Source organism: Oryzias latipes, chromosome 6, assembly GCF_002234675.1.
Source record: "Oryzias latipes chromosome 6, ASM223467v1".
NCBI lineage: Eukaryota > Metazoa > Chordata > Actinopteri > Beloniformes > Adrianichthyidae > Oryzias > Oryzias latipes.
Window position 1 is genome coordinate 21130742 of NC_019864.2, and position 17643 is coordinate 21148384.

Here is a 17643-nt window from a genome sequence, read left to right on the forward strand (position 1 = left end):
TATTTAAATTGTTTAATTAATTTAAAAATAAGCCATTTTTTGTTCATATATTTTTTAAATCAATAAATATGCCTCCCTGAGGCTTTCTTAATTTTGAAATACAGTGGTATGAGAGCTGCTACAGTTTAAAGTATATAAAAGATAAACTGTTCAAGCTGACCGATTTTTTTACCTACTATTTTAGATGGAACCTGAAACAATCAGAATCAGAATTACTTTATTGATCCCACACGTGGGAAATGTGTTTGTTACCATAGCAACTGACAGCAGAGGGGAAAAAAGACTAAGAATAATATAAAAAACAAGAACAAAGAAAATGTAGCATAAATGCAAACAACAAGGTGGTAGAAGAATCTACAAATATATGAACTACTTATGAATAGCAGAATCATAGAAAATTACTTACTCAAGGCTCACTTTGGACAGTTTATCTTTTAACAAAATACAAAATACTGCTAAACAAAACAATACCATAAAAAAGTATTCTTAAAAAAATATTGAAGCACGATTCAATTCCAGATACACAAAGAGCACCAATTTTCATTTTAGACTTTTAGTCACAATTAAAAAAATACAAAAGATTGTAGTCTAACACAGTCAAGATCATTTCATGAAGGAAAATTACACAGCATTCAGCTTCTTTGCTCCACCCTTATGAACAGACTTCCAGAACGCCTTAAACACTCAGTTAATAAAATCCAGGACAAAGACCCACCTGTTCTCTGCTACATTAAAAAAATGTATTCAAAAAGCTACATCCTTCTCTTACTGTTACTTTAAACTTACTTTAAATGTATGTATTTTAAACTTATTTAAAAAAAAGAAAATTATCTTAAAGATAACTCAGTTGATATTTCTTTGAGTGTTTCTTTAAATGCTTTATGTAAAAAAAAACAATGAATTGTCTTGCTTCACCTTTAAGATTTTTACAAAAATAGGCAATACCAACAAACAACAGCTTACACGACTGTTTTTTGTATTAACTTCTGTATTATGAATTCTTCTTTCTCTTTCGGCTTTTCCCATCAGGGGTCGCCACAGCGAATCATCGTTTTCCACCTCACTCTATCATGGGCATCTTCTACCCTAACATTAGCCAACTTCATGTCCCCTGTTAAGACATCCATAAATCTCCTCTTTGGCCATCCTCTTGCCCTCCTGCCAGGCAGCTCCATCTCCAACATCCTTCTACCAATATATCCACTATCCCTCCTCTGAACATGTCCAAACCCTCTCAGTCTGGCTTCTCTGACTTTGTCGCTAACACAGGCAACATGAGCCGTCCCTCTGATGTACTCGTTCCTTATCCTGTCTAACCTGGTCACTCCTAAGGAGAACCTCAACATCTTCATCTCCGCTACCTCCATCTCAGCCTCTTGTCTCTGTCTCACTGCTACCGTCTCTAACCCGCAGAGCTGGTCTCACCACTGTCTTGTACACCTTTCCTTTGAGTCTTGCTGACACTCTTCTGTCACACAATACTCCTGACACTTTCCTCCAACCGCTCCAACCTGCCTGCACTCGCCTCTTCACCTCCTTTCCACACTCCCCATCACACTGAACTGTTGACCCCAAGTACTTAAACTCCTGCACTTTCTTCACTTCTGTATTATGAATAACTTCTTGAATTAATATTTGAACAGGAAATTCACACTTTTATTATGAAAAGCTTCACCGGAATTAGTTACGGTTGCTTGATGGGGTCAGAATTGTGGCTGCAATGTTGAATAAGGAGGTTTCAGGACATGAGTTTGTGTTAAATCAGAAGCTGGGTCAGAGTTAGTTCTATCAGCAGTTTAAGGAAAGCTGGTTAGCAGACAAAATGTTTTGGACATTAGTTGCTAGTCGAGGATCCGGCGGAGGTGTCCTCCTCCGGTCCCTTTGCCCCGGGGTTGTCACAGCTTCCCGGTGTACGCAGCCGCAGTCACGGTCATTCTCCGGCACCGTCCCCACCACCCAAAGCGAGGCGAAGCCGTGTCCGGTGCGGCGGAGGTCTATCTCCGTCAGCCCGTTCGTCAACGTGCGGACCCATCTTGACTGCAGCATCTCCATCCGTCCTCTCGACACTCACGCCTTCCCCGGGGCTGACCGAGCCTTTATCACCGTCCACGGCCCGGACTCCGAGCAGCAGGAGGTGGGCTTGGACCACCTGCACGTCCACTGTGACGGGGAGGGCAAAGAGTTAGTGATCACCTCAGAGAAGATCAACACCAAAGCGATAGTTGAGATGGACGCACCGATCAAAAGCAGTGAGTGCGAAGCATCTGTGCAAAGCAGTTTTCCATTTTCTGTCCAACAATTCTTTGTTTTTTGTCAGATCTCTTCATCACAGCTCGAGGACAGGGCAACGTGCAAATCAAACAGATGGAGTGTGATATCTGCAGAGTGGAAACAGAAAAGGGCCACTGTTTGTTGCACTCTATTAGGGTGAGTGTTGAAAGTATTCAACCTCAGCAAAAAACAAAATAAATAAAAATAAAATAAAGCTGAATTCAGATAGATCAGGGGTCTGAGACATTTAACACACAAAAAAACCCCAGCAAGAGACGCAAATTTCAGACAAATTGCCTTTATTTATGTTTTTGTGGCCATCAAGCCATTTTTTTAAAATAAAATGTAGCTTAATTGCAAAAATTGAATCATTACCATATCATATTTTTCTTTATAGAACTTTAAAAAAAAACTTTTGACAGCAGAACATTCATGCTCCTCTCAAAATGAAATACACCAAGTGTCCAAAAGACCCTCCTGCTGCGACAGATTTACCTGAATAAAAGAGGAAGAAAATCAAGTCAAATATGCCATTTTCTATCATTTTGACTTTTGGAAAATTCATCATTTGGCTCGTTTTATAATTGAATATAAACATGAAAACACTGTAAAATCCTTTTGTCAATGCATTTCTGTTCTTTTGGAACTTCACCTCTGAACAGACACTGTTGTGCAGCAGATGATAAAAAATGTGCTTTAAGTTTTTTCTAATAGTCAAGAGTTCTGACTGTAGATTAACCCTCATGATGTCCCCATTATGAAAGAGCCACATGTGGCTCAAGAGCCTTGGGTTGCAGAGTCATGTCTTAGATGATCGTGAAGTCATGGTCCAGCCATGCAGACGTCTTTCATTAACATTTGGGAAAGAGCGGGAGCTCAATGATTTCTGTACAAGTCTAGTTTATTATTCAGCAGTCAGTTGTCAGTGGTAATATAACACAGTGGAAGTCATAAGAAATTCAAGCATGGATTAGTAGACTATGTAGAGGGAGGTCAGCAGATGTGGCATTGTTCACAAAGGTCAACACCTAAAGGCTTTCAAACTTTATTTGATCTCCAGATTAGACCAAGAACAAAGCAGAGAGTTTATGGTACTTAATCTGTCCACATTGTGCCAAATGCAATATCGGTGGAGGATGTATCATGGTGTTGTTTTTTTTATCTGGAGCTGGGCTTGGCCTTTTAAAAACTCTGAATGTTTCAGCATTAAGGTTCTATCCCTATAGCATTTTTGAATCAATTAAATTTGATTCCCAAGTTTACAATTCGATCAAATATAGAATTTATTAGTCACATTTATGTCTTAAACCAGTTTTGCTTGGCCACAAAAAAACCCTGATTCTTTATAATTGATTTAAACTGGAAAAAAGTCAAAATGTTATCAATAAAAAGTGGAATTCCTAAATAATGGAAAGAAATAAAAAGGGGGATTGTTTCAAAAGAAACACAATTAATGACATACTTTGACATTTTGCCCAATTCCAGACACCCAATGTTTTTGGGACCTCTCCTAAATAATCTATATTCATTAGGATTAAATTGAATGAAGACTTTAAGTCCGGCCTTCTCATCCAAGATCAGATTCTGATCTCACAAAGTTGCTTCCAGAAGAACAGTGGAACACTCATAAATACAAACCCATGGAAATTCTGCCTAGAAGAATTGAAGCTGTTATAGCTCCAAAGGTTGTCTCCATGGATTTGCTAATCATATTAAATGTGTCTTTTTCTTTAAGTTAGGTCTCTGTAAATGTTAGAAATACTGGATCACCAATTAGTGCTGCCTATTTCTAAACATCTGTGATATTCACATTAGAAAACTTTTAAAAGCGTATAAAAACTGGTCGGCAGCTCACATCGATGCACCATTTTCTTTATCCTTGTTTCATTTGTCGTCTTTTGTTTTTTTCTTCCATTTCAGGGTCATGAGGTGAAAGTTCAGTCCCACGGAGGAAACGTTACAGGCACAAACACAATCCATGGAAACGTGGACATCAGAACAGAAGGCGGTGGTGTAAGTAAAGCGGCTTTGAGGTGATGCTCTCAACGGTCACTAGGGGGCGCCAGCAGCCTGCAGCATCAATGCTCTCTGACAGAATAGATTCATGTTAAAAACCAAGTTAAAACAAGTACATTGGAATTTTCTTTTAGCAGCTCCAATGTCAGGTCAGGGAATTACAGAAAAACAACAGCTAGCAAATTAGATAACAAAATTCAACAATCTGTTTTTTTGTAGGAGGTGAACATCAAGAAACTCCAGGGCACAAAGATGAATGTTTGCACAGAGTCTGGGTCTCTAAAGGTGAAAGCCATCTATTCTGAGTCCAGCTGCATGTCTTCCTCATCTGGGAAGATTGAATTTGGGCACGCACACGGTAAACAAACGCACACGGTAAACAAACGGCTGCATCACTTTCTCCTATGCATCCTCATACTGCAATGTAGAATTGGTGATTCACCCAAATGGCAGAAAAAAAGGAAGCAGGAATGCCCAAGTGTTCATTATATAATTCAAAACGACGACTAAACAAGGAGAAAGAATAACAGAATAGTCAACAATCTTGGCAAACTGGATTTAAATAAACACACAAAAATGAAACATGCTAATCTCATATCCTTTTTTCCCTATCCATGTTAACCGATAATAACAGACTTTTCTTTTTTTTTGTGGCATTTTTTTCATAGAAATTATAACAGCAAAGGAATTAACACAAATCAAAATTAAATTTTATAATTAAAAAGCGCAGTGAAAACCACTGATCAAGCCGGCGAGGCCTGGAACAAAGAATCCCACAGGGAAACACTGCTGCTAAAATCATAATAAAAAACAAAGTGAAATACAACAAAAGGTATATACGTACATAAAATACAAAATAAAAATCATATACATTAAATACATTGTAATAAAAATAATAAAAACAATTAATAAGCAGGTAAGATCATCTAAAGGTGAAATTAAAATAGTGGTTCTCTTGAGCCTACTATTGTCTACACTGAGATGCTCTGGCAACCGTTCCAGAAGTGAGGATCGTAACAAAGCCTCGCCGTAAGTTTTGGTCCCCCCGCCGCAGGGTCTGTGATGGCACAGCCTTTTAAAGTAAATCACTGAGATAAGAAAGCCCCAAAACCATTAAAACAGTCATAAATCATTGAAAGAATCTTAAAATCAATCCTGAAATGCACAGCGAGCAAATGCAACAGTTAATAAACCAGTGCAATGTCTTCCCGCCCCCTGGTCCTCGTCAGAACTTGTGCTGCTTGGTTCTGTGACAATTGTAGGCCAACAATGAAGAAACATTATGAAGTTTCAGCATACCTTTGAATAATATAGTTTCTCAAAGGTATTCTTCAACTGAAGGTTTACTTCTGCTTCACATGCCTTTTTGAACTCACAAGGTTGCTTCTGGAAGAATAATTTCTGTAATATAATTTGCACTATTTTGCAGAAATTAGCCAAGCTTCAGAGTTTGTACACAAACGTAAATCAGCTTCCATTTATGTCACCACCAGAACATATCCTGAAAACATTTAAAATAAATGCCTTTTAGAGTCAAAATCTCATCTCTAAGAACACATTATTTCCTGCACAACTACAAGATTTCCACATCATTGATGTAAAATATGGATAAAAAGGCCTGCAGGGGGCAGCATGGTGTTTCTAAAAACCAAAACAACTTAATTAAAGGTATCAAAAGATAAAAAAACATATTTTGCAAACATACTGTACTAAAAACTATACAGATGTTTATCATTTGCATTTATGCCTCATGACAGTTAGAAATTTGGATTTGATCGTGCAACCTTGTTGTTCAGTGTCATGCTCAAAGGCACCAAGAAGAAAACTTACAAAGTGCATTTGAATTGTAATTTTGCTTCAGCTGATCTTCAAAAGGAGATTTTTTTTTTTCTTCTTTAAGCTCAGTTTTGTGCACAGCTGCTTTACATTAGTTTGCTTGGTAAAGCTGGCCTGCAGGGGGAAAAAAACCCCTAAAAACCTCTGGGCTCACATCCAAACAGGCTTGATTTAAGTGAAATGTGGTCCCAATTGATCACAAATGTCCCAAATATTTTTGCCTTGAGATAGGTATGAAAACAAATGAGCTTTAAGATCAGAAAACATCCCTTTGGCATAATAGCAACGTCATTCTGTAGGAACTTTTATGGATTGTTAATTAGGATGACCATGTCGTCATGGAAACACTGAAGCAACTTAATGATGACTGTCTGTCACACAAGGCTTTTAGTGTCTACCAGAATCCTTACCTGAAAATATTGATGCTATTATTTTGACTGAGGGCTTTTATTTTCCTGAAAGGTAAGACCACGGTGACGAACGTCTCTGGAGACACAGTCGTCGGTAAGCTGACTATCGTCTGCTTCACCCCAGAATCTACAAAGGACGATAAAGTAGAAACTGAGCCCTTTTGCTTCAACAGATGGATCAAATGGTTTCCTGAAGGTTTCCTCTAACACCGGAGGCATTGATGTTTACGTGGGAGATGGTTGTTCTGCTGAGCTCCACAGTCAGGAAGGTAACTTTGGATCAAACATTAACTCTGATGTTCTGCTTCACACTCAAACGTTTTCCTGGTTTTTCCTCCGGTGAAGGCGCGGTGACTGTACGTGTGCCCTCCACAATAAGAGTCGGGGTGGAGCTTCGTGGAACATCAGTGGACGTCCAAGACGAGGCTGTTGTGCATGGAGTAAAAAACACCACCGATGACTTCACCACACTCCGCGGTAAGCTAGTAGTATTAATTTAATCACTTTATAAAGGAAAAAGCAGATACAAATTAGACAACATAAACACTTCCTTTCCTGTATTTTTACATCAGGTTACATAAACGAAGAGCCTCCAGCTGAGCAATGGATCAAGGCTCGAGCAGACAAAGGCTCCGTCACACTGAAGACGCAAAGCTGGTTTGAGTCTCTGAAATTAGGGAGCTGAGAGACACAACAGACATTTTACTGCAGCCCCAATGACTGAGCAGGATCTACCAATCATTGGACTTCATGTCCATGCATCTATTGAATGTCACTTTGTACAGGTATTTAATAGGAAGCATTTCTTCTCCAAAGTTCTAAGCTGTGTGAACTTATGAAACAAACTATTTTTTCTTGTCTTTAAAGTTCAGTTTTAATTTGAAATTGCTTTTTTGCATCTTTGCTCTACCATGTACATAAAGTGTCAAAACTGATGAAAAATATAAAAAAGCAGCGAACTGTGCAGAACACAAGCCACCGGTATAAACTTTCACATCACCTAAGTGCAACATTTCTATTTAGTTGGTGCAATGACAATACAGCATATATTAAAGGCCCACTCTAATGAAAATTGTGTTTTCTGTTCTTTTCATGTGTTCTTGTGATATTTTTCTCATGATGGAGGACATGTATAAAGATAATTAAGCCCGAAATTGCATTTTTGAGCATTTCTTTATTCCGATCTTTGTGGGGGGGGGCGAAATAAAAAAAGGCATTTGAAAAGGATCGTATAGGTGACATAGAAAAGACGCTGGGTGGGTTACAGGCTTCCTGCTCAGGGCTCTGAGCAAAGAGAAGAAAAGGGGGGGGGCGGGATTGCACAGCTCCAATTGTCCTGCCCACAAATCAGATTTGAATTTCTGATGAACTGCAGCTTTTTGTGTTTAAAAATGGCATCAATTTAATTAAAAGATCATTAATCTTATTATAAACTATTTTATTTAGACACAAAAATTAAAAAGTAAACACTTAAAAGTATGTTTTTGATTGAAAATTATCATTTGCAAACTGTTACACTTTGGAAAGTCACATGGAGATCCAAAGGAGATTCATAACACTCCAAATAATAACCTAAAGACCCACTTCGATCATCTTTTGATCTATTTTAAAAGCGTTCTCAGTGGACTTTTAGTTTTTATTATGCTGTCTTTAGCCAAAATAAAAAAATCTGTGTCGTTGTCCTTCTTGGACATCATTTCTGCAAAATGGCAGGAGTTCATAAGAAATTCACCTCTTTTGTTGAGGGTAGGACCATTGGTGAGGAGTAAGCCCGCCCCCACTTCCCATTATCCATTTCTTTTCACGACGACTTGAATAAAGAAATACTCAGAAATGCAATTTTGAGCATAATTTTCTTTAAATGGGTCCTCCATCATCAGAAAAATGCCACAAGATCATGTTTAAAATACCAAAAACCTGACAGACTTTGAAAATAAAATTAGCCCAACGTGTATATGTTAGTTTCGGAGTGTTGAGATGAGACTGGTCCAAAGACGGAGAAAACATGCCAACTCAGAGAAGTCCCAGCTGGAACTTAAAAAAAGCTACTCTGTTCTTCATGCCACTGGACGCTGGACCGCCATATTTGTCCCTTTAGATTGTCCAAGAGAACAAGTATGCTTTTCATGACACTTTTTTGAGTGAGATGAAAGAAACTTTTTTTCAGGATAGCCTACATAGGGTGAAATTAATGGCCGTCAGTATTACGTAAACAAAACTGAGTAAGATGGTCGTCTTGGACCAAGTTTAAAAAGCTTTCAACATAAAGCCTATGGTCTTAATTTAGAAAATATTTCCCCTCCTTCAAACAAATCATCTTTATTGCAGCGGAGCTTCAGGCTTTGTTCTCTGAAGCAAAAAACAATTCTTGCTCCATCACAGCTTGATATTTCAGATCAGGCTTTGCTGACTTTTAAGAATCATATAATTGAAAAACACATTTATTTTGCAGCGTGGCCATGTATGTCATAAGTCCACTGTAAACTAACAAATATATTAAAAATGTATTTAAAATCATCTAAAAAAGACATGGAAACTCTGTTTCCACTATAAAATCTGTGGAAAAGATAAAATGATAAAGTAGATTGATCAAAACAGAACATCGTGAGAGTGATGAGTGTTATTTTCCAGTGCTCCGCTAAGGAGTTTACATATGATGTGTGGGCTGGAGGCAACCATATAAACCCTTCCCACCCCTTTGGCCACAGCTGTCTTTTACCCTTCCAAACCCTAAGATGTTGCTTCATTCGCCTCTGAGCCGTGAGTAAAAACACTCTGCAGCACCGAGCCAGAAAACAAGAGCTGACACGTGAGAGGAGAGCTGATCTGTTTGTCCTCGGTGGGCTCAGGAGGAGAGAAGACACATTTTGCTCAAAGGAACAGAGGACGAAACAACTGAATTGAGAGCACCTGGACGGTTGGTGGATGAAATCAGGACAATTATTTGAGGTACAGAAGGTCTCAGACTGCGGCTCTGATGAAAGCTGAGCTGCAGAAGGCTGACACTTCTTTTAAAAATGTTATTTAATGAAATCATGCAAATTTATTTCAGTTCTGTTTGTGTTTTTGTTTTGCTACTGTTGAGTACAGGCTGTACTCTAGGAGGAACATGAGATGGGTTGAGTCTTTAAAAGCAATAATAGGGAAAAAATGTAAAAAGAAATCTTTTGAATAGCTGCTCTGAAACTCAGCACTTGGGATTCTTCTCCAGAATTCTGACCCTGTTGCTGATGACTCTCATGACAAAAACACTACAGGCTGGAGCTTGCACTTAGATAAAAGGGAGTTTGACTCAGGTTTATGGCACAAATATATTTCATGTAAGTGTAAACCCTTATTTAAAGCTGGTAAAGTGTTAGTACTTTTTGAAAAGTTGGTCTTGCTTTTGTTCAAGAGTCTAGAAAAGGTTGAACAACCCAGCCTTCAGCAGTAATCTGAACCTCATGTTGCAGAGCAGGTTTACACATTTTTGGCAAAGTACGTATTACATTACATATATTTCAACATCTATTTTTAACAAAATAGCCCCAGGTTAAGGCGTTGATTGAACATTTGTTAATGTGCAAAAAAGATGCTTTTGAAGATATTAAGCTTTTATTTATACACCCTTGGCTGGGGTGTTTGTGTTCAGGCTCCCAGAGTTATGGCCATGCTTTTACTAGTGTTTGTTTTTGAGTATTTTGTTATGAGGGGCTCATTTAAGTGTTTCATTGCATGAGTGGGGATTGATGTTTTTGCATTCTTGTTTGTTTTTATGTACAGCACCTTGAGCTGCCTTCTTTTAATGAAAGGTGCTTTAGAAATCAAATGAATTTCAATTTATTTTCAGTGTTTTCTCCTCTTCTATTACAGTGGCAGAAGGCTATTGCATCCTGTCACATGTGCTGCCTCCAACTTCTTCACTCAGGATAAACAGCAGCTGAGCTTTGTTGACAACATCTCTGTTGCTGTTGCCTTCTGTTTCTGTTCATAAACTCCTGATTTGGCAAAAGCATCTGTCGCTGATCAGAGGACGTCTGCACTGTTCAGGATGCGCCTCACCCACTTTTTCGTGTTCACCTCTTTATTCTTCCTCCTGCTCCCATCAATCCAGATGAAAAGGGCAGGAAAAGGCAAAGGTCTTAAAAGAGCGAGGCACAAGCTCACGCAAGACAGGTGGGGATTTATTTTAACGCATATTTATGTTTCAGATGTTGCTGTGACTTCAATGACAAACTGGAGTTTTTCTGTGTTTAAAGAGGCAGGGTTCGAGGTGCACGGCGCTACAGCAGATCAGGGCTTTCTGGGCTCGTGTCACCCAGCTGTTCAGAACTGAAAGAATCCGGAATGATTTTTATGGATTGTCAAGAACGACAACTCACTTTCATCCCCCCTGCAAACTCCTGGTTCAGGAAGCCCAGGCATCTCCTGTTAGCTCTGAATCAGATCAAAATCCTCCAGGATGGAGCTTTTCTTGGATATGACAGTTTAATCAGTTTGGACCTACAGCAAAATCAAATCTTCCAAGTGGAGGAAGGGGCTTTTCAGGGTTTGACACGGCTTAAAACCCTTCTGTTGCAGCACAACCGTCTGACAACTCTCAGCGACGAGGCTTTAATCTCCATGCCCAATCTTCGAGATCTCCGTTTAAATGGTAATCCCTGGAAATGTCTCTGTCCATTGGAAAGTCTCATCCGTACTCTTCAAGTCCCAAGTAACCGTAATCTAGGAAACAATGCCAGGTAAGTACTTCCATTAGCCTAACATGCTATTGTTGAGACCTCTGAATAATTATTGCCTCTAAACATGTCTCCTTGAAGGTGTGCAGAACCCACCTGGCTAAAAAACAGAAAGCTGAAGACAGTCGATCCTGAGCTGCTTTGCAAAGATGTGGAGGCCATCAGTCACCGAACCGGCAACAACACAAGTACTTTCGAACCCATTCCTTTACGGGGCAAAGCGGACACTGCCTCAGTTTGCCACACTTACCTGTTCCCCCACATGAGGATGGACTGCAGCAAAAGAGGCAAGTTCAACAACGGCTTTCTTTGGCCAAAACAAGTTTGATTACCCTGCCCTGAGCCCCCAAGCCGTCATTCCTGCCACAGTTTGTGACTGTGACTGTCAGAGCATGGGTGATTCATTATTTCTACTGCATGACTTGAATTACTGAAATTCCATTTATCAGAGCGTTTTATGTTGAGACATCCACTTTCATGAGCCAGGCCACATCTGGCTTGGCATATGTTTCGATTTACAGACATTGAGCCAGCTCAACTTTAACCATGACTTTGGACTATTTTGAGTTTTAACCAGCAGCTTCTTTCCATTAAGGTCTGACTGAGGTGCCCTCAGGTATTCCTGACGATGTCGTACAGGTGGACTTATCCCACAATTCAATCCGTCGACTCCGACTGAAAGACTTCCAGGGTGCAAGTGGCCTCAGAATCCTGAACCTCAGCAGTAACAGCATGGAGCACATTGATCCCGGTGGGTGTTATGGGTTTCAATCCAATTGACTGCTTTCAGTGTAAAAAAAGAAAATGGAGAAGAAGAAAAAAATCATATTTTTTCATAATTATTAACGAATGCACTTAATTGTGTCCCAACAATGATTGTGAGAGGCATTGATAAGAGGACTCTCTCATCAGGCTTAAAGGAAGTCAGCCCACACAGCCATATTCCAGTTCAATTACTGGACAGGGTATCTGGTGTAAACAGCAGCACAAATGTCTGCATGTAATGCCCACCTAGTGTTTTCCTGCTTTTTCTTTCCTAGGTTCCTTGTTTGGGCTCTTGCACCTTCAAGAACTTGATTTGTCAGACAACAATTTGCATTTCCTTCAGTACGGGGTCCTTGAAGACCTCTACTTCCTATCACGGCTTAAACTGGGAGGAAACCCCTGGGTGTGCAACTACAGGTGAGTTCATTTCCTTTGATGCTTAAAACTTTTTTTTAACTGTTATTAAAAGCTCCTCCCCCTCCCCCCCCCAGCATCCATTACATGGTGTACTGGCTGCGTCTGCACCCTGCAGTGAAGCACTCGGGCCTGTGGTGTCACTCCCCTTCTGAGTTTGCTGGAGAAAGAGTGGAGGAATATGTGCATTCCTACAACAGAGAGTGCCCGAAGGACAGGCAGCCCAGCAGAACTGACCCGGACATGCTGGACTCTGTGAACTGGGGCACACCAATGGAGCTGCAGGGAGAGGTGGAGGAGGAGGAGCTGGAGCCCAGCAACTTGAGAGCGCCACAGAAATACGAAGTTTTCAGACTGAGATGATTCAACACACCCAAATGTACAGACCTAATAACTGTTTACCAAAAAAAAACAGCTGATAAATTTCATGATTGATGGTTTTAAGCATTCTGCTGTAGTGCACAGTGAATGAGATTGCAATTTTTTCATAATTACCGCAACCACACAGTTTCATCAGCTACGTCGCTTTTCTTTGCAGAGATCTGATCTAAAAGTTATGAACTTTGCAGTGTTGTGTGCAACAGTCTGAAAAACACACATTTACCCACAAACAACAAAAGTTTCCAGAAACAGGCTGCTCCATGGTCACCTCTGCTCACCTTTGAAACGTCTCAAGGAGGGTTGATGTGAACAAGGCTAAACAGTCATGCTGTGGCGTCGAGATAGTAGGGATGGTTTGCAGAGACAGCATGAGAGACAAAAACATCTGTCTGTGATATTTAGATGTTGATGACATCTTTAAATGACTCCCTACATTTACAGTTTCCACTTGTGGTCTTATAATAGAGCAACAAGGTCAACACTAACTTTTTGGAGCTTTGATGCAGTTTTAAAAACCATGAACCTAGCCACATTACTGTAAACCAAGCAGGTTTGGCAGTATGGAAAAACTGAAACATAACACATGATTGCTGCAGAAGAGCAATCTGTGAGGCAGCACTGAGAGTTCCTGTTTGAAAACATGAACAATCAGTGTCAGATTCAGTTAAGCAATAGACGAAAAATGAAAAGCACTTGTTGCATGCTCCCATAAGACGTTTTGTACTCTTTTTTTTTTAAACGCCTTACATCTATAATGTGCATTTTGCGGTCATTGTTTGTTAATATCTGGTTAAAGATAATTAAATAAACTACCAGGAAAAATGAATATATCTTGCCAGCCTGCAGTCACATTTGTTTTATCCAGAACAAAGATTAAATGAGTTTGAGCTGCTTTCAATATTATTTCAGTTCCTATAAGTTTGGATTGAAGGGAAATTTAGAGACGTCGAACAGGGACAAAATGAATCACAGACTGTCAAGAAAGTACGGTATTTGATTTAAAACCCAATATTAGTCACAACAAGCAAGTCTTCGAAAATCTATTCAATGTCTTTGTTCCTTCTGGTCCATATCTGTCTAACACGTGAATAAAAATGACTTATTATGCTCTATAATCTGCTTTTTGTAACTATTAAAGATGGGTTGTGTCATTCTTTTGTGGCATATCCAGTCTCCACATGAAAGCTGAGAGAAGTTCCTGTTTCCTCAACATTTACTTGAAAAACGGTAAAAGTAGAACATCATTTTACAAACCAAAAAGTAACCGTTAGTTTTGTTGATGCATTTAAGGACACAACGCTGCACAAAGGCAGCAGGAAGTTTGAAAGCAGCTGCAGTTAATTGGACAGATTGTCAGAGCTGCAGCTGCAGTTTTAATCAATAGTGTGCTGCTGTCAGCGTTTCAGGTGAATTCTGCTTGAACTTGCACTCATGGCTCTTCAGTTACGGTATAAAACTAGATTTATTAAATTATCATGTTGGTTTGCTTTTTTTTGTTGTTGTTTTTTCATTTTTCTTTTCATTTTTTCAGGGTTTCATGGCTTTTTATGCTGATGTGTGTTTGTTTTCTTCCACAAGACGGTAAGGGTTTCAGTCAGTGTTGACTGCATGTGTTCAAAAACTTGTTTAGCTTACTTTGTTTTTACTCATACAGGTTACAGACATGTGCATGGATACTACCTGTTTGGGGGGCCACTAACTTCCAACCAGTTTAACCCTGGAAAGTTTCTGGAGGCTAACTTTGAGAACAATTTAGAATATTTGAGACAACTATATAAAAACGGAAATAATGCCAGGCCTACTCGGAGTCTCATCGAAGGGGTGCAGCAAGGTCATCCAGGCTCTGTACATAAGAGGGATAAGCCTTTGGTTTCCCAAAAGGAGAGGGGTGGTGCTTGGAGATCACGTGGAGCCAGTTGTCAAGATGAATGTCCCTCCTTTGACCCAGTTCACTCCACCAAAAACCTCATGTCCACCAGAGAAAACCAAGAATTTACCCCGACCCCACTAAAACAAGAAGCAGCTGTGAGACCTTATTCCAATGGTAAAGAAAATAGCGGCCTTTCAAGAGGCAACAGAGAGACTTTACGTTTCTCCAACAAACAATTTGTCCAATCAAACTACAAGCAACCAGGGCGCACTCTGCTTACTTTGGATTCATCCCCAGGAAAAGATTTCTTAAGTGGTCGCAGGATTGCTCCGAACTCTCCCAAGAGCCTTTCTCAAGGTTTCAACCACTTTTCACGGAAGAAAGTCCCCGTGCTTCCCCTCAACGGTAATGGGAATGTCCTAAAGTCAAAGTACAGGTCGAACAGAAAATATTTATCAAAACGGTACAAAACACCATCAGCTAGCTTTGACAAAGGCCTCCAAAGAGGAATCCAAACTGGCCTTCCCCCTCAAAAGCCACAATTTCTGAGCGCGTATGTACCAAGAAGTCAGCCCAACGTCAAACACTTGAAGAAACCAACCCCGTTGCTTCAGTCCTTCCAATCGAACGGCAGCAGAAGAGCAAAGGGCATACACCATCCTCCCATGCTCAATCAAGGAGTGTCTAGTGGTTTTGTTGTGATTTCCAACAACCGTTTCCCACAAAGCACAAGAGGCCACATAACTGTTCAGTATAAACCTCCGACGCTTCTGGATAATCCTCATTTGGTGATGAAGGTGCCAAACTCTCGCCACTCCTCTACTACAGAGTGCAAGTACCTGAATTTTCATAAAGTTGATGCTATGACCCCTCAGAAGGATGACATCAACTTGGACCTCCATAACCAAAACCTGGTCCCTGACCTTCAGGAGTCCAATATAAGTGTTACCAAACCAAGAGAAACCAATTTAAAGCAGAAAGTAATGCCTTCTAATCAATCAGAAAATCAACTGAAATCCTTTTCCGCTCAGGACCGATTTCTTCTCATAAATGGAGGGTATGAGGACGCATTGAAGGCTGGTCTTTTAAAGCCTCTCAGCCAACCTGACTTTCCAATTCTCTCAAGCTTGTTGAATGAAGACCCAGCGAAGCTGGAGCCATGGCCCTCACTTTTGGTGCCTGCACCCAAAGATTCCAACTGTGTCGTTTGGAAAGAATCACAAAGATCCCCTTCCCAGAAGTCCCAAAGGTTGTCACAGCAATCTGAAAACGCATATCTTGCCTCCAAAAACCGCTCTGCTAGAGCTACCACCTCTGTGTCAAAGATCTGCTTCACACCAAATCTGTGGGTTCAAGGCAAAGTTGCTAAATTAGCCACAAGGCGACGTGCATGACGGCCTAAAATCTACAAGGAAAAAAAGAAATTTACTAAGAAGATCCAGCTGCTAAATTGAGATTAACGGGTAAGGAACCACGTCATTTAGGTGGTTGTGATTATCAACTTGAACTTTTTAAAATGCTTTTGTCTTGACAGACCTGTTTCCAGCTGCAATTCAAGCTGCGCTATCCTCTCAATCATAGTAAAAACCTGAACTATTCTAGTTTTGCTTGTCATGCTTTTCACAAGAATTTCTTCATGTGAATTAAAATATTTTAACTGCAAATTCCATAAACTTCTTTTATTGAAAATTTAAAACAGTGGTTTTAAGAGTTGCCTGCAAAAAAAGAACACCCTGGAATAAAGAGCTTTTCAGGAATAGACCTATTACTGAGTCAAAAGTAGTTTGGATTCAAATTCGGGTACAATTGTCTGTTACTCTATAATGGTGTTTTCTTAACTTGTTAAGCTTCTTTTGCACTAATGTCTGTGGCACATATAATAGAAGCCTGGCTATAATATATTTGAATACTCTATATCTAGTTTAAAAAAAATAGTATTTAAGAATATTAGTTTAAAGCTATGACAGGTTGTTTATTTTACCACAAAAATTGTATAGCTCTTTAAAGCTTTTGGAGATGGTATGCTCCAGTCTTGGGGGTGGATAACAAACCTGAAAACTTGAGGCTAAAATTCACTGTGCTCCCCCAACTTCTTTTTTTTTTTTTGCCATGTAGAAAAATGAGGCTATATATGCAATGCGGTAATTTAAAGTTTTGTAAAATGTAAACTTGCCTTTAAAAAAAAAAAAAAAACAACAAAAAGCAAATACAATGTTTAACCTCTTAAGCCTGGTGTCAACATACTTGGACATCACATTTTGGGTTATGTCATCCCAACAGTTAATTCAATATCTTTTCCTTTTCATTTCAACAAAAACTCTGCTATGAAAGCCCAAATAAAAAAACACAGAAAACTATCTTGGGTCTTTAAGAGGTTAAAGTTGGCACGATGTAAATGTACAATTCAGATGACAAACTTAATGTAAATATAGGTTTCCCCCAAAAAATGTGCACACGAAAACTTCGACTCGTGGATATTTGAAGTTTGGAATCCTGTTTGCAAGCAGCATCTCCAAGCTCCAAGTACAAGAAAACATCTAAGACACTTCACATTTATTAAAAAGTCTAAAGGAAAAGGGTTGTTTGCTGCAACATGTAGTGCACTTGAAATTGCTATACTTGAGTATAAGTATAGCAAATCTAATAACTTCAGACTAATTTGGAACATTTTAAGTTTACAATAGCCAATAGATGGTTTATATAAACGTTTACTGCCTCACTTTTAAGCATACTTGTAATGCACTTACATTAAATTTTTGCTACGGGTGACAATTTGGGTCAATTTGACCAAAGTACAAATGTACAAGTGAAGTGTACAAATATTGTAATTTGAGCATAGTTTCTTATACAAGCATGGCAAGAGGTAAAGTTAGATTGCACAAATACAAATGTACCAGATAAAATTTAGTCGTACTGTGATTTAAATGTTGCTAGGTTACGGATGAACGACGTGCGTTGGTTG

The 17643-nt window shown here is 39.4% G+C and overlaps 3 protein-coding genes across 3 annotated transcripts; all 3 read left to right on the top strand.

Annotated features, from left to right (window-relative positions):
• The first annotated feature begins 1678 nt into the window (after positions 1-1678).
• On the top strand, positions 1679-7605 carry fam185a (family with sequence similarity 185 member A). Its single transcript, XM_004069701.3, has 8 exons — positions 1679-2249; positions 2318-2427; positions 4192-4284; positions 4507-4645; positions 6586-6627; positions 6707-6802; positions 6879-7010; positions 7106-7605. The coding sequence occupies exons 1-8, from the start codon at positions 1823-1825 to the stop codon at positions 7216-7218; spliced, it is 1152 nt and encodes a 383-aa protein (XP_004069749.1). The 5' UTR covers positions 1679-1822; the 3' UTR covers positions 7219-7605.
• Positions 7606-9253: 1648 nt separating this feature from the next.
• Positions 9254-13991, top strand: LOC101171989 (leucine-rich repeat-containing protein 17). The gene is made up of 7 exons (XM_004070071.4): positions 9254-9482; positions 10386-10688; positions 10772-11254; positions 11333-11538; positions 11847-12002; positions 12292-12433; positions 12508-13991. Exons 2-7 carry the CDS (start codon positions 10564-10566, stop codon positions 12791-12793), a joined length of 1398 nt encoding a protein of 465 aa, XP_004070119.1. The 5' UTR covers positions 9254-9482; positions 10386-10563; the 3' UTR covers positions 12794-13991.
• A 136-nt stretch (positions 13992-14127) lies between these two features.
• LOC101172240 lies at positions 14128-16345 on the top strand. Its single transcript, XM_023955389.1, has 4 exons — positions 14128-14259; positions 14343-14392; positions 14466-16144; positions 16216-16345. Exons 1-3 carry the CDS (start codon positions 14243-14245, stop codon positions 16073-16075), a joined length of 1677 nt encoding a protein of 558 aa, XP_023811157.1. The 5' UTR covers positions 14128-14242; the 3' UTR covers positions 16076-16144; positions 16216-16345.
• Positions 16346-17643: the final 1298 nt, after the last annotated feature.

Bases quoted from the DNA above. Each gene is read 5' to 3' on its own strand.
- fam185a (XM_004069701.3), top strand. From the start codon at position 1,823: ATGTTTTGGACATTAGTTGCTAGTCGAGGATCCGGCGGAGGTGTCCTC. The intron at 6,628-6,706 runs GTAAGCTGACTA...TTGCTTCAACAG, and splicing joins CTCTGGAGACACAGTCGTCG to ATGGATCAAATGGTTTCCTG. The intron at 6,803-6,878 runs GTAACTTTGGAT...CCTCCGGTGAAG, and splicing joins TGAGCTCCACAGTCAGGAAG to GCGCGGTGACTGTACGTGTG.
- LOC101171989 (XM_004070071.4), top strand. From the start codon at position 10,564: ATGCGCCTCACCCACTTTTTCGTGTTCACCTCTTTATTCTTCCTCCTG. The intron at 11,255-11,332 runs GTAAGTACTTCC...GTCTCCTTGAAG, and splicing joins AATCTAGGAAACAATGCCAG to GTGTGCAGAACCCACCTGGC. The intron at 12,003-12,291 runs GTGGGTGTTATG...TTTCTTTCCTAG, and splicing joins CATGGAGCACATTGATCCCG to GTTCCTTGTTTGGGCTCTTG.
- LOC101172240 (XM_023955389.1), top strand. The intron at 14,393-14,465 runs GTAAGGGTTTCA...TTACTCATACAG, and splicing joins TTGTTTTCTTCCACAAGACG to GTTACAGACATGTGCATGGA.